At 38.6% G+C, this 12,885-nt stretch overlaps 1 protein-coding gene across 1 annotated transcript; it reads right to left on the bottom strand.

The window, feature by feature from the left end:
• Positions 1–2,574: 2,574 nt before the first annotated feature.
• Positions 2,575–9,235, bottom strand: LOC119796658 (calpain-12-like). The gene is made up of 3 exons (XM_038305305.1): positions 8,910–9,235; positions 4,283–4,352; positions 2,575–2,762 (listed from the first exon to the last, which is right to left on the bottom strand). The coding sequence occupies exons 1-3, from the start codon at positions 9,159–9,161 to the stop codon at positions 2,575–2,577; spliced, it is 510 nt and encodes a 169-aa protein (XP_038161233.1). The 5' UTR covers positions 9,162–9,235.
• Positions 9,236–12,885: the final 3,650 nt, after the last annotated feature.

Genomic DNA, 12,885 nt, shown 5'->3' with positions numbered 1-12,885 from the left:
ATTCCGTCCATAGACTTCCATTATAAATTTGAAAATTTGTAAAAATTGTTTAAAAGTTTGAAGCTTCACTGAAGCAAAACTGTAAAAGTTAGCTGAAAGCCGAGTTAAACAGTAATAGCAGAAAGACACGGAAACATTTTAAAAGTTGAATGGTGTTTCTAGCTGAAAGTATGCTGAAGTAGTTAAAGGGCAAAGTAGCTGAAGTTTTAGTGGAATTTTTGAAGTTTTACATGCATTTCAATGGGGCCAAAAATCGCAGAAAAAGCTGAATATCACGAAAAGTACAAACAATATCTTTACCAAAAGATATAGCAGAATTCTCCTGAACAAGCTGAACATTTTGATACCAAATTTGTTTAAGTCGGCTGAAAACTGTTGAACTAGTTAAACGAAGAAAAACCTACGGAATAATAATAAATATAAACAGAAAAACAATAAGTGGGAATGCATAAGCATTCCCACTTGAATATGTAATTAATACAGTGACATTTGTTTATAGAGTTATAGGAAGAGATTTAACAAAGAATAGGTCCATAAAAAGTCTGATGTGCAGGCCTAATGTTTAGCAGGGGAGGCCACCCCACTCGCCGGTGTAAACTGTAGTACCACCAGTTTAGCATTTCATCCCATAATGCACAGGCAGCGACATATATAAAAATCACACAATAAACCTCTTAATGATGAGTCTTTATGATTTCTACAGGCAGATTTACCACAATAGTAGATTCAAACCCTAAAATTATTTTAACCCTAAAATTAACCCTAAAATAACGTTTAGAGGTTTGGCTTTGTGCTTCAGCAAAAGCACAAAGCCAAACCTCTAAACTTTTATATATTTTTTAAAAGCACACTGGGAAGCAGCTGATCAATTCATCTAAGGGAGAAGGAGAGTCTACAATGGGCCATGAAGAGCTAGCAAAAAAAAAAAAATCCTCAAATTCCTGGGAAGCCAGTGCAGTAAATCTATAACGGGTTCATGCTTGCGATCAAAAAATAAAAGACGTGCCTCAGTATTTGTCTTTTTTGGGGGATTTTTACAGCACTAGTGCCTAGTTTTTTTGATAGTGGGCTGACAAGAAAGAGGGTATGAGAGAGATAGGCAGCTAGTTTTACTCACATGCCTGGAAGAGTAAAACTAGCAGCAGTTCAGTGGACAGTATGAATGAATGGTAGCCGGCACGTGCGGATGACGTCATACACACTTTTATAAATATAAAAATTATAACCGCGGACGTCTGGGTGACAGTGATTCGCCTACATGCTGGCGTACCATAAAGAATAAATTATGAACAGTTTAGTTTGTGCCTTCAAGTCGTTGCCCATAGGAAGACGTTACTTGTATATAACGGAATATCTTCAGAACTGCTCCAAATGACACAAAACTCATATAGGTGAGTAGAACATGATGTAATAACGTAAAATCAAGGGCCCAATAAAAAAACACAGCATTCCCCTTTAAGTTATGACATGTTAGCTGTTAATTAGGGTTTCCATTTTTCTTTTTGAATGGAAGATAAAAACAAAAACAAAGAGCAAAGAGAAAGGGGGCTAAAACTAGGCCTTGTGACATCACATTTGACAGACAGAATATTTGTTTTATTTATAAAAACTATTTATTTTTCAGCTTTTTTATGTCAATATGTCAAACAACTTATTGTATCTATGCAGTAGTTACTATAATTGGATTTCTACATGTGTGAAACTTAGTCTTAAGTTTAACACCCCGGCCTTAGACAGATATTATATGGTAGCTGCAGATGATAGCTCACTCTGACTACAAAGCTGCAGCCGTACTGATCCAGAGCGGGCTTGGCACAAAAAAACACTTAAACTGGTGTAGTGAACAGGGCCACTCATCGTTCTGGCTGCAGAAACGGCAGCCGTGGCAACAGAAGTTAATATTGGTACATGATCTTTCTGGGAGTTTTTAGGGCAAAGCTTACTGTCCGTGTCAATAAACAGACTTTTGCCTCCCTACTTGTGTTTTCATTTTGCCATCTTCTTTACACCAGCCAAGTTGGCATATGTTTTTGTGTTGATTATACATCTAATGCGTTAATTAATTTCACCAGAACTTTCTCCAGTCTGGCACCTGACTTTTCCTGTTTGGCTTGTAAATCTCAGAGGCTTAACATGGGGGTCGGTCAAGCAGCCTTCACGCAAAATCATAACCTTACTGTACCATGCTTAATGTTGATTGTAAAAACTGATGATTTAGGTTACTTGCACCATCACCACAGCAGCATGAGCTCGGCATAACGCAGCTTCAAAGGATCTGAAGTTTTCCCCTCTAAGCCTTAATAAACTCTAAAAGCATAAAATAAATTAGAATAAAATTATCTGCAAATTATATTTGCCATTTAAATACCTTCCACTGCATTTTGCATTCGTTTTACATTTATGCAAATAATTCCTCCAGGAACAGCCTTATTGTTTTGTAGGATGCATTTACTGGACCCCATAAAAAATATCCATAGTACACTACAATTAAAATGACACCATAATATTGCAGGGCGAACGTAGAAATATTTAAAACAAATCAAAAACCTTTAAACTATGTAATCAGGATTTCTACTAGACACATTGAGACGCAAACACCCCATGATTGGATCGTATAAATGTACTTATAGTATAAATACATACTCTGAAGGTGAAGCTGCCATTGTAGTCCTTCTCGAAGCTCTGAGTGAGAGGCACAACCTTCTTGAGCAGGTTGGGGTGTATAGCCAGAGATGCTATAGCGGAGAGCACCCAGCAGTCACCTGCAGAGGACAGGCCAAGACATCAGAGGCTGACATAAAAAAAAAATCTTTATATTTAATGAGCATAGTTCTTATTTAATTAACTTCAACCTGTTCGATGCAAGTATGAGAAGTGAAGTATCAAGCGTCTTTGGCTAAAATAACTGTCGTTATTCATGTTCCTAATAAAAATGAATCTGGTAACACAGTTTCAGTGTAAGACAAAAGTATGCAACCTGCAAACTGTGATAGATGTTAGTCTCATAACACCTAAAAATAAATACCACTTATTTAGAAAATTGCTATTGATTTTATTTTGACACTCTACAATCTAAATATAAACATTAACCAGTTTAGCTCATATTTCATTTCAAAATAAAATACTTTCCTGCCCTGGCAGATTGAAAGAGTTGGTGTTCACATTTAAGGCAACATTCGGCCTAAAAATCCCCTTATATGTATGTTGAAAACCGGTCTGTCTGGGTCGTCACTCATTATAATTCTTCTTTTGTATTTCAAAGTGTTAAAGACGATTTCTGAGCACAGTTAAAGCCTTTGCTTAATCATAACTCACGCTCTAGCACTTACAGCTCTGGACGTATACACACAACCATTGTGGGTAAAACTGTAGCGTTAAATCTCATTTTTGAATTGAAAAAGCTTCCTGGATGGGAAGCGAAACCTTGGAGACAAAGTCCAGTGGATTGTTTTTAATTTTCTTTTTTTGGAATGACTATGACTTGGATGACTGAGAATCTTCACCGGCATGTAGCGTCAAATATTTGAGCCTTTTCTTGTCAAATGGGGTATAATGATTATAAAGTAGGGGTGTAATTCGATTCATTTCATTTTATTACATGTCATGTTCACTGAGCCAGTCCAATAGAATCAGATTGGCAAAATGTTTTCTGCCAGGAAACCAGCAGTGAGTTAATGAGTTGCAAAACGAGCCTGAAGCAATAGTTGACAGAAGCTTGCATCGAGTTTTTGCTGCAATCCCTCATACCGAGCATGCATGTAGCGACATGATTTATTTTGAAAATGCACAACACTGGGCGAGTGTTCTTTCCCCTAAATGAGCACCTTAATGCTCAGATCAAATATGCAGCTGCCCACGTACGGACAAGACTCATCTGTTCTAAAGGAAACCTCATGAGTGAGAGGAGACGTTCTTGAAAAATTGACAGAATGCCAAAAAGTGGCTTTCAAATCTAAGAAAGTGTGTACCAACTGCCAAGCATGGTGGAGGCAAAAAAGTCCTAAATCTCCAACTTCACCTCAAATCAACATCTAGACCAGAGGTGTCTGATGTTATTATCTGAATGGTTCAGAATGAACCATCAATGGATCACTGGGTCTACGCAGAATTTGATCTGCAGAGGAGCTCATTCAACCATTGGAATTAACCTTGATAAAGTATTGCAATAATAATCACTATGAAACATTCTTTTATACCAAAATCTGGACATTAAATCAGCAGATTGTGTCTTAACTCCAAGCCGTCTGTATGATGTGAGAGTTGCAGGCAGAAGTTCACTTACTCAGTTTTCCCTGGCAGATATCAAGTCTTGAAGCTCCATCCACTATGAACTTTGGTGACATACAGAGTTCCTGGAGCAGTCAGATGAAAAAAAGAGAAAGAAAATTATCAGTAAATTGACCTTTGGAGCTTGTCGGAAACAATTTCCTCCATTTTTTTTTCATGTTACAAAACATGCTTTGCATTTGGACTTAAAACAATTCTGTGGTGTTGCAAAAAAATCTTGCTTCAATCAAAAGATCTTACCTTAGCAGATGGCTCAGTAATTCCGAAGAAGCTGTACTGCAGGCTCATGTTTAAATTATTATTATTTAGTCATAAAAATACATATATTCAGAGTGTTTATTTAATAGACCTGTGTTGACAAAACACAAATTTATTAAAAACAAAGTTAGTGTCCCTTTTAAAGGTCTAGACCAGGAAACAAGGGACGATTCTGGACTTTTGCACAGAAATTAGAGTAAAGTTCATGTTCTTGATGTACATGACAGGACTAAATAACCAGGATGAAGGTGTGGTAATATCGCTGCTTTAATTCAAACAGCATTTTCTGTTCTTCCCTGAACGAGTCAGTGTTTTGTTGGTGGAACAGACAAACCACCTATATTTACACCTAAAGGGGATGTAGAATAACACAGTAAACTAACACGTCAGAGGAAGTGGAAGGAGCCATAATGGAAACTCTATGCTAGAAAACCTCCAGGATTCAAACTTAAAGCACTTTCTTGTTGCAAAGTTGCAGTGCAAAGAAAAAAATTTTTCAGACAGAGCAACACGACAACCAAACAATGAGCGCCCTGCATACCGGTGTCCGTTATAAAAGAAAGCAATTAACGCCTGGAAGTCATCCAAGTGAACGGATGGACGGGAGGTGTGCCAGAGCAGGGAGACACACAGCAGGATGTTCTTCACAATGTTCACCAGACCGGTTTGCTCATCCTGCGGCCTTCACCTCAAACATTCATTGTTTGGAGAACGGTGGCTCATGAAAGACTTCTTCACATTTCCTTTAGATCATTTTCATGAGACTTCACAGACGCCATGTTATGGTGTTTTCTTTTGCTCTTTTATTTTTTTACATCTTTAAGCAAAATGTGTAATCAAAATGTATTTGTTTGGGGAAAAGAAAAAAGAGTTTTAGTTTTCTCTTATTACAAAGATATAAAGTAAAATAAACTCTCCAGGGACCAGGAACTGTGAGCTTTGGTCAGGTGATACTAAGATGGAGACGTTCGAGAACAAACACCCCTGGTTGGTCTGGTGTGACACATGGGAGAAATATTTGGAATATATAGCCTTGAATTTGTACAGTGGAGGAAGTGTGATGCTGTGGGCCGTTGTATGAGTGTGTAAGGAAATACTTGAGATCTCCCTGGGTGTGTCAGTGTCATCATGGTTGTTAATTATATGACCCAATAAATACTTGAATTTTTCACTGGACCCAGAATCAACGTTCTGATGGAGCATTTAGAAGATCAATAGGTCTAGAGGTGGAAGGAGATATGCCTCTTTTGGTGCTCCAACCCTCTGAAACACTACAGAGTAAAATCTTTATGTCGAAAAAGCAAAAGGAGGCTTGTACAAAGAAGACAGCAGGGAAACTAATAAAAAAACATAAAAACTATACCATCCGAAGATGTACTGGGTTTAACTTAACAGCTCATTTTTCATATCAGCTCTTGTTTCTGTTCTCAGGCTTTTATGACCCTAAAATAGGCCAACCTCCTGTTCCCATTGAACCTGGGATAACATTCACTGCTTTGAAGTTGGGCCATGTGGCTAAAAGTTGAGTTACAAAGCCAGTCTGGGCATGTTTGGCCTTAGACTAGGTTTTCAGCTCCAGTAGTTATTCTCAGGCAGTGGCGGCTCTAGACCAAATGTACCAGGGGGCCAGGAGGGGGCCAGAATGTTTTCATGGGGGCAAAGAAAAACATGAAATAAAAAACAGGGCAAGGGATTCAAATATTTTTAAGATACCTGCATGAAGTGAAATGTATATTCAATAAGCTTTGATTAAAATTTTATGTCATATTAAGTCAATATACATTCCTAATTTAGGATTTTTACATATTTTTAACTTAATTTAAGTGAAAATTACTGTTTTTATATCAAATCTGAATTAGAACTCAAGAGAAACTGATAAATTCACCTGTAAAAATTTGAGTATTTATTTTAATTTTTTTTGAAAAATAAAAAACATTTAGCAGATGAAAACTGTGATGTTATCTTAATACCACTGAAGCTATCACCTTATTGTTATTAAATAATTAGTGAAACAGAATTTGTAAAGAAAAATCCTGAAATAGATCCAAAGGACCTGTGAGTAACATTGTCTGCTCCTGCGCATATCATCATTAGAATTTCTTTGAGTATTATATCTTCAGCACAGGGGTCATACAAGGGGGCAAGACATGATCTACAACAGGCTCAGACTGGGAACGATTTTGGGCCCTGGCATTTTTCCATCTACACCGGCCCACTTATACTAAAGTCTATTGATCTCTTAGGCCATAAATCTAAAGAAAAACATTTTTTACCCATAGACGGCCATCCTAAACTGCCAGATTGGGAAAAATCCCAACCTGGCAACATTGCATGTAAGACGGGAAACGTTAGCCTTTAGATGCAAAACCTCATCATGCAACGCAACATATTTTTGCAAAATATTTTAACATAGATTCGCCAAATATAAGAGGAACATTGTAGTTTGGCTTAAAGGAATAGTACACCCAAAACATGATTAGCCTTCATTTTCTACTCACCCCCATGCTGAACAACACTCTGGAGTACTTTTTTGATATCTCAAATGCATCTGGAGATCTGGGAGGCTTCTTGCTGTCTGCTGACATTCAAATAATGGAGGTCTATGGCGCCCGAGGCAGAAAGGTCCATAAAAGTCCACAAAAAACGTGTCAATATTCCTCCATACTGCTCGTCCAATGTATTCCAAGTGTCCTGAGTGGGTAGCGTCCAGAATTTACTCCAAACGAAGTCATTTAGAATGTTTTTAGAGCATTAACAGTAGTGGATAGGATTTCCTAAAAGCGCGCGCCTGCGAGTTCACGAGTCTACGGAAACTGCGGCAGACCAAGCCAGATGAAAGTGCGCATTCAGCATCTGCTCTTGATAATGCAAGCGTAGAAGAAGAAATTTGCTGTTTACCTGTGCAAAGAAAGAAACAACGAAAGAAAAATGTCTGAGGACTTCAGTGTTGAGGAAGAGCATGAGTGAGCTGAATGCGCACTTTCATCTGGTTTGGTCTGCCGCAGTTTCCGTAGGCTCGTGAACTCGCAGGCGCGTGCTTTTAGAAAATCCTATACACTACTGTTTATGCTCTAAAAACTTTCTAAATGACTTCGTTTCGAGTAAATTATGGACGCTACCAACTCAGGACACTTGGAATACATTGGACGAGCAGTATGGAGGAATATTGACACGTTTTTTGTCGACTTTTATGGACCTTTCTGTCTCGGGCACCGTAGACCTCCATTATTTGAATGTCAGCAGACAGCAAGAAGCCTCCCAGATCTACAGATGCATTTGAGATATAAAAAAAGTACTCCAGAGTGTTGTTCAGCATGGGGGTGAGTAGAAAATGAAGGCTAATCATGTTTTGGGTGTACTATTCCTTTAAAGAAAGCATTTTAGTTTTATTATAATTTAGTTTGTTGCAAGGATTTTACAGTTTGAAGAAATAGAAAACCGTCACAACGATGTGCATGGATTGGAAGGCCTTTATATATACTGCAGCATCAATTAGGTAATCAACATTGTATTACTTCTTGAGCTCTTTGAGTTATTTACTGTCACAGGTAGGAACTTCGCCTGGAGAGTAAGTTTTAGGGCCGGTTTGATTTAACCCTTGCACGCTGAAATTAGGTATAACAGATTACCAGGTCTACAGGAGCACTGGCCCCTGTTGGCCCCTGTCTAGCACCGCCCATGCTCTCAGGAGCCCCAGCTTCATGTTCAGCCGACAAAAGTTCCCAAACTTCTCACCTTCTGACATATAAAATGATGCCAATATCATAACCCAATCTACTGCTTGATTCTACAAACATTTCATCCATCCATCCATTTTCAAACACGCTTATCCTAAGTGGGGACGGTCAACGGGCGAGAGGCGGGGTCCACCCTGGACAGGTCGTCAGTCCATCGCAGGGCAACACAGAGACAAAAAACCATTCACAAACACACACTCACACCTAAGGAGAATTTAGAGAAGCCAATTCACCTAACAGTCATGTTTCTGGACTGTGGGAGGAAGCCCGAGTACCCAGAGAGAACCCAGGCATGCTCAGGGAGAACATGCACACTCCATGCAGAAAGACCCCGGGCCGGGAATCAAACACAGAACCTTAATGCTGCAAGACAGCAGTGCTACCCACTGCGCAGCCCACAAACATTTCTACATATCTAATTAATTAAATCTAATAACATTAAAGCTTCAACAAAAATGTTTTTGTTTGTTTTTTTGTCCATTTTAGGCAATTGTTTCATCTATTCCTTATGATAAAGTCTTTATTGCTTAATTTCTGTTGTGGATTTAAAGAGCCCACACAGATGATCAGGGACACTAACTTTGGGAACCAGTGGACTGATTATTTTCCCACATTTTGATGTTTTACCTTCGGTCGCTTCCACCTGACTCCAGACTTCATCTCGAGGTCTCCCACGGGGAAGGTGTAGTCCACGTAGAGACCGTCCCGGCCCACGGAGCCCAGTTCCCCGCTGTCTGAGGGCATGTCTGAGGCCATCAGGTCCGCCAGCCAGTGGCGGGACTGGGAGCCCATCAGCTCATCGGAACACACCGAGTCCAAGTCATCGCTGTCCGGCGGAGGCAGCGAGTTTTCAGAGGACACGCTGAGGGACTTGATCATCTTGAAGCAGGGCAGTGTTTACCTGAGCACCGCTCTGCAGGTAGATAAAAACACCTGGAGGCCCTGCCCACCGGGAACAACCACCTGCTTTATTAAGGTGTGGCTCCTCTATGGTCTCAGCAGGGGCGGACCATGCAGGCAAAGGAAGCAACCGCCTGGGGCCCCAAACCAGCAGGGGCCCCACCTCTGAGAGGGCCCCCTGGTTGCCTACACCCCTAAACAGCACCCGTGGGATATTTAAACATGTTTGAATTAAAATCCAATTATTTGAAATCCATTATTCTGCACAAAATAAAAACAAGGAAATATCCACAGAGTTGGATTCTGGTCCGTCTTTGCACCATCTTTGATCCGTCTCTGGATCAACCAGAGCAAAGACAGCGATTAGACCTTTATACCGACTCAGAGCAGGAAAAAAGTCAGATATAGTTGGTTATATATTAACCCAGCATGACGTCAGGTGGAGGTTTGGTCTAAGAAGAGTCACTGCGGTCACCCAAAAATATTATATCTGGAATAAAAGACATTAAATACAAAAATAAGACAATCTTTCACAGAAAATGGTTTGATAGAGGACGATTACTTATAAAACCAATTGCTAAATCCAAATGGTCATTTATTGTCTTACTCTGACTTTGTTATTTGTCCAATTTCCTGTTACCCCTTGGATATGTTGTTGTCTTTGATGCAATCCGCAGTGGGTCATTAAAGCTTTCATCATCTTTACCGACACGTCAAATTCACTCCATTTATATTTATTATGATTTTCCTTATAGAAGTAAGAAAACAACCAATAAAAGGCTAAGAAATGTTTTATTACAACATGTTTTTTCCACCAGCTTGTATATTTTACTGATCCAGGATTTTAAACAAATATAAATTGGAAGTGGATTGGTTGCTCCTTAAAAACATTTAATAAACAATAAAGTAAGAGAAGTTTTATTTTTTTTTGTTTTTCATAATGTTTATCTTGTTAAAGTATTTTGATGAAAAGATATGAATGGGGTTTTGAAAGAAAAATTAAGAAAAGCTTATTAATATTTTTTGGGGATTGTAAATATACCAAAATATTCTGGAGACATATGTCAATTTTTTTTTAACAAAGAAATCGCAATATTACTTTAACGGATAAAGATGTTTTGCTTGGGACAGAGAAATGTGATCTGGTTAAAACAGATTTTTTTATGTTGTTAATTTTATTATTAATGGTAAATATCATATTCAAATCTATAAATATTTACAACAAAAAAACACATTTCCAGATTTTATCCTCTTTCATGATCAACATTGAACCCTTAAAATTTAGCTCAAATTCTAAAGTCGTTCAAATGATAACTGCCCTTAAAGAATTGCAACCCTCGAGTACAGATTTTATTTTAACATTGTAAAATACACTCACCGGCCACTTTATTAGGTACCCCATGCTAGTAACAGGTTGGACCCCCTTTTGCCTTCAGAACTGCCTCAATTATTCGTGGCATAGATTCAACAAGGTGCTGGAAGCATTCCTCAGGGAGTTTGGTCCATATTGACATGATGGCATCACACAGTTGCCGCAGATTTGTCGCCTGCACATCCATGATGCGAATCTCCCGTTCCACTACATCCCAAAGATGCTCTATTGGATTGAGATCTGGTGACTGTGGAGGCCATTTGAGTACAGTGAACTCATTGTCATGTTCAAGAAACCAGTCTGAGATGATTCCAGCTTAATGACATGGTGCATTATCCTGCTGAAAGTAGCCATCAGAAGTTGGGTACATTGTGGTCATAAAGGGATGGACATGGTCAGCAACAATACTCAGGTAGGCTGTGGCGTTGCAACGATGCTCAATTGGTACCAAGGGGCCCAAAGAGTGCCATGAAAATATTCCCCACACCATGACACCACAACCACCAGCCTGAACCGTTGATACAAGGCAGGATGGATCCATGCTTTCATGTTGTAGACGCCAAATTCTGACCCTACCATCCGAATGTCGCAGCAGAAATCGAGACTCATCAGACCAGGCAACGTTTTTCCAATCTTCTATTGTCCAATTTCGATGAGCTTGTGCAAATTGTAGCCTCAGTTTCCTGTTCTTAGCTGAAAGGAGTGGCACCCGGTGTGGTCTTCTGCTGCTGTAGCCCATCTGCCTCAAAGTTCGACGTACTGTGCGTTCAGAGATGCTCTTCTGCACACCTTGGTTGTAACGGGTGGTTATTTGAGTCACTGTTGCCCTTCTATCAGCTCGAACCAGTCTGGCCATTCTCCTTTGACCTCTAGCATCAACAAGGCATTTCCGCCCACAGAACTGCCGCTCACTGGATGTTTTTTTCTTTTTCGGACCATTCTCTGTAAACCCTAGAGATGGTTGTGCGTGAAAATCCCAGTAGATCAGCAGTTTCTGAAATACTCAGACCAGCCCTTCTGGCACCAACAATCATGCCACGTTCAAAGTCACTCAAATCACCTTTCTTCCCCATACTGATGCTCGGTTTGAACTGCAGGAGATTGTCTTGACCATGTCTACATGCCTAAATGCACTGAGTTGCCGCCATGTGATTGGCTGCTTAGAAATTAAGTGTTAACGAGCAGTTGGACAGGTGTACCTAATAAAGTGGCCGGTGAGTGTAATTGCTCTATATACTGTAAAGCCCTTATAAGTTGTATTTGAGTATAATTAGTGTTTTATGTTGTTCTTGTATGTTCTTTGTTTGAAAATAAAAATAAAAAATGAAATATAAATTGAAAAGATCACTGCAGTCGCCATGAGATGAACTTTACCTGCAGCTAAAAGCTCTGGTCGAGATGGCAAGCTGTAAAAATCCTCTCTGAGAGCCTCTAGCTGGATTTACCTCAAGGTAAAAAAAATATCTGTACCTTATTTCAGTAATAATACTCTATGGTATTGCTTTTAACACAATAAAAGATCCTTTACATCATCACATGACTGCAGTCAGTACAGTTATACATGCAGACAGAATACATGTTTCTCAATAACGTGGGAAAAACAACCTACTGGTGTTATTTTTTCTGTATTGATTCTAAACATTAAGGTGCTATATTCAAAAGATAAGCAGCCTTAAAGCAATTAATCAGTTCATTTATTTGATTACCTTTTAATTTTTCTGAGCAATGTGTAAGAAAAAAATAAATACCATTTCATGTATATCATTCTAGATAACTGAAATATTGATAAAGAAAAATGGTTCAAGAATAGGCTCTTTATTATACTTAAGGCCCAAAAGTTAACGCCATTTTCTCTAGTTTTATAGCTGCTACAGACGCTCTAATCAACGTTAATCAAATGTTTGAAAATATCTCGATATAAATAAAATAATAAAATGTGTCTTTTACATCTAAAAAGATTCAATAAACTGAACTTTATATCAGTTTCTGAGATTCTCTGAGTTGAAAGACGTTTGTTGATCAGAATGATCAAAAATTCAGATAAATACCTCAGAAGCCTGACGAGCTTCACTGAGGATCTTACAGCTACTTTTATAAGTGGAAACAAAAGGTAATTTTCTGCACATTCTTGTTTGATAAACTTCAATTTACAGCAAAGTATTTATTGCTGAAACAATATATGAATGTTCACTATATACAACTATGAAAATACATTAAATCTGGTTTATTTATGAATTAAAACAAACTTTAGTGAAGTTGAAGTAAAAAGGAATAAAAGGGCAAGTTACGATTTTCTGCTTGAAATTTTGATTTTCAAAGTATTTCAGTGAG

The sequence above is a fragment of the Cyprinodon tularosa genome, unplaced genomic scaffold (genome assembly GCF_016077235.1).
Source record: "Cyprinodon tularosa strain WSP-4 unplaced genomic scaffold, ASM1607723v1 ctg554, whole genome shotgun sequence".
NCBI classification, from domain to species: Eukaryota; Metazoa; Chordata; class Actinopteri; order Cyprinodontiformes; family Cyprinodontidae; genus Cyprinodon; species Cyprinodon tularosa.
The sequence above is the reverse complement of the archived record's forward strand: the minus strand, read 5'-3'. Positions and strand labels throughout refer to the sequence as shown.

Bases quoted from the DNA above. Each gene is read 5' to 3' on its own strand.
- LOC119796658 (XM_038305305.1), bottom strand. From the start codon at position 9,161: ATGATCAAGTCCCTCAGCGTGTCCTCTGAAAACTCGCTGCCTCCGCCG. The intron at 4,353-8,909 runs GTAAAACATCAA...TGACTGCTCCAG, and splicing joins TCAGGTGGAAGCGACCGAAG to GAACTCTGTATGTCACCAAA. The intron at 2,763-4,282 runs GTAAGTGAACTT...TGTCCTCTGCAG, and splicing joins TATCTGCCAGGGAAAACTGA to GTGACTGCTGGGTGCTCTCC.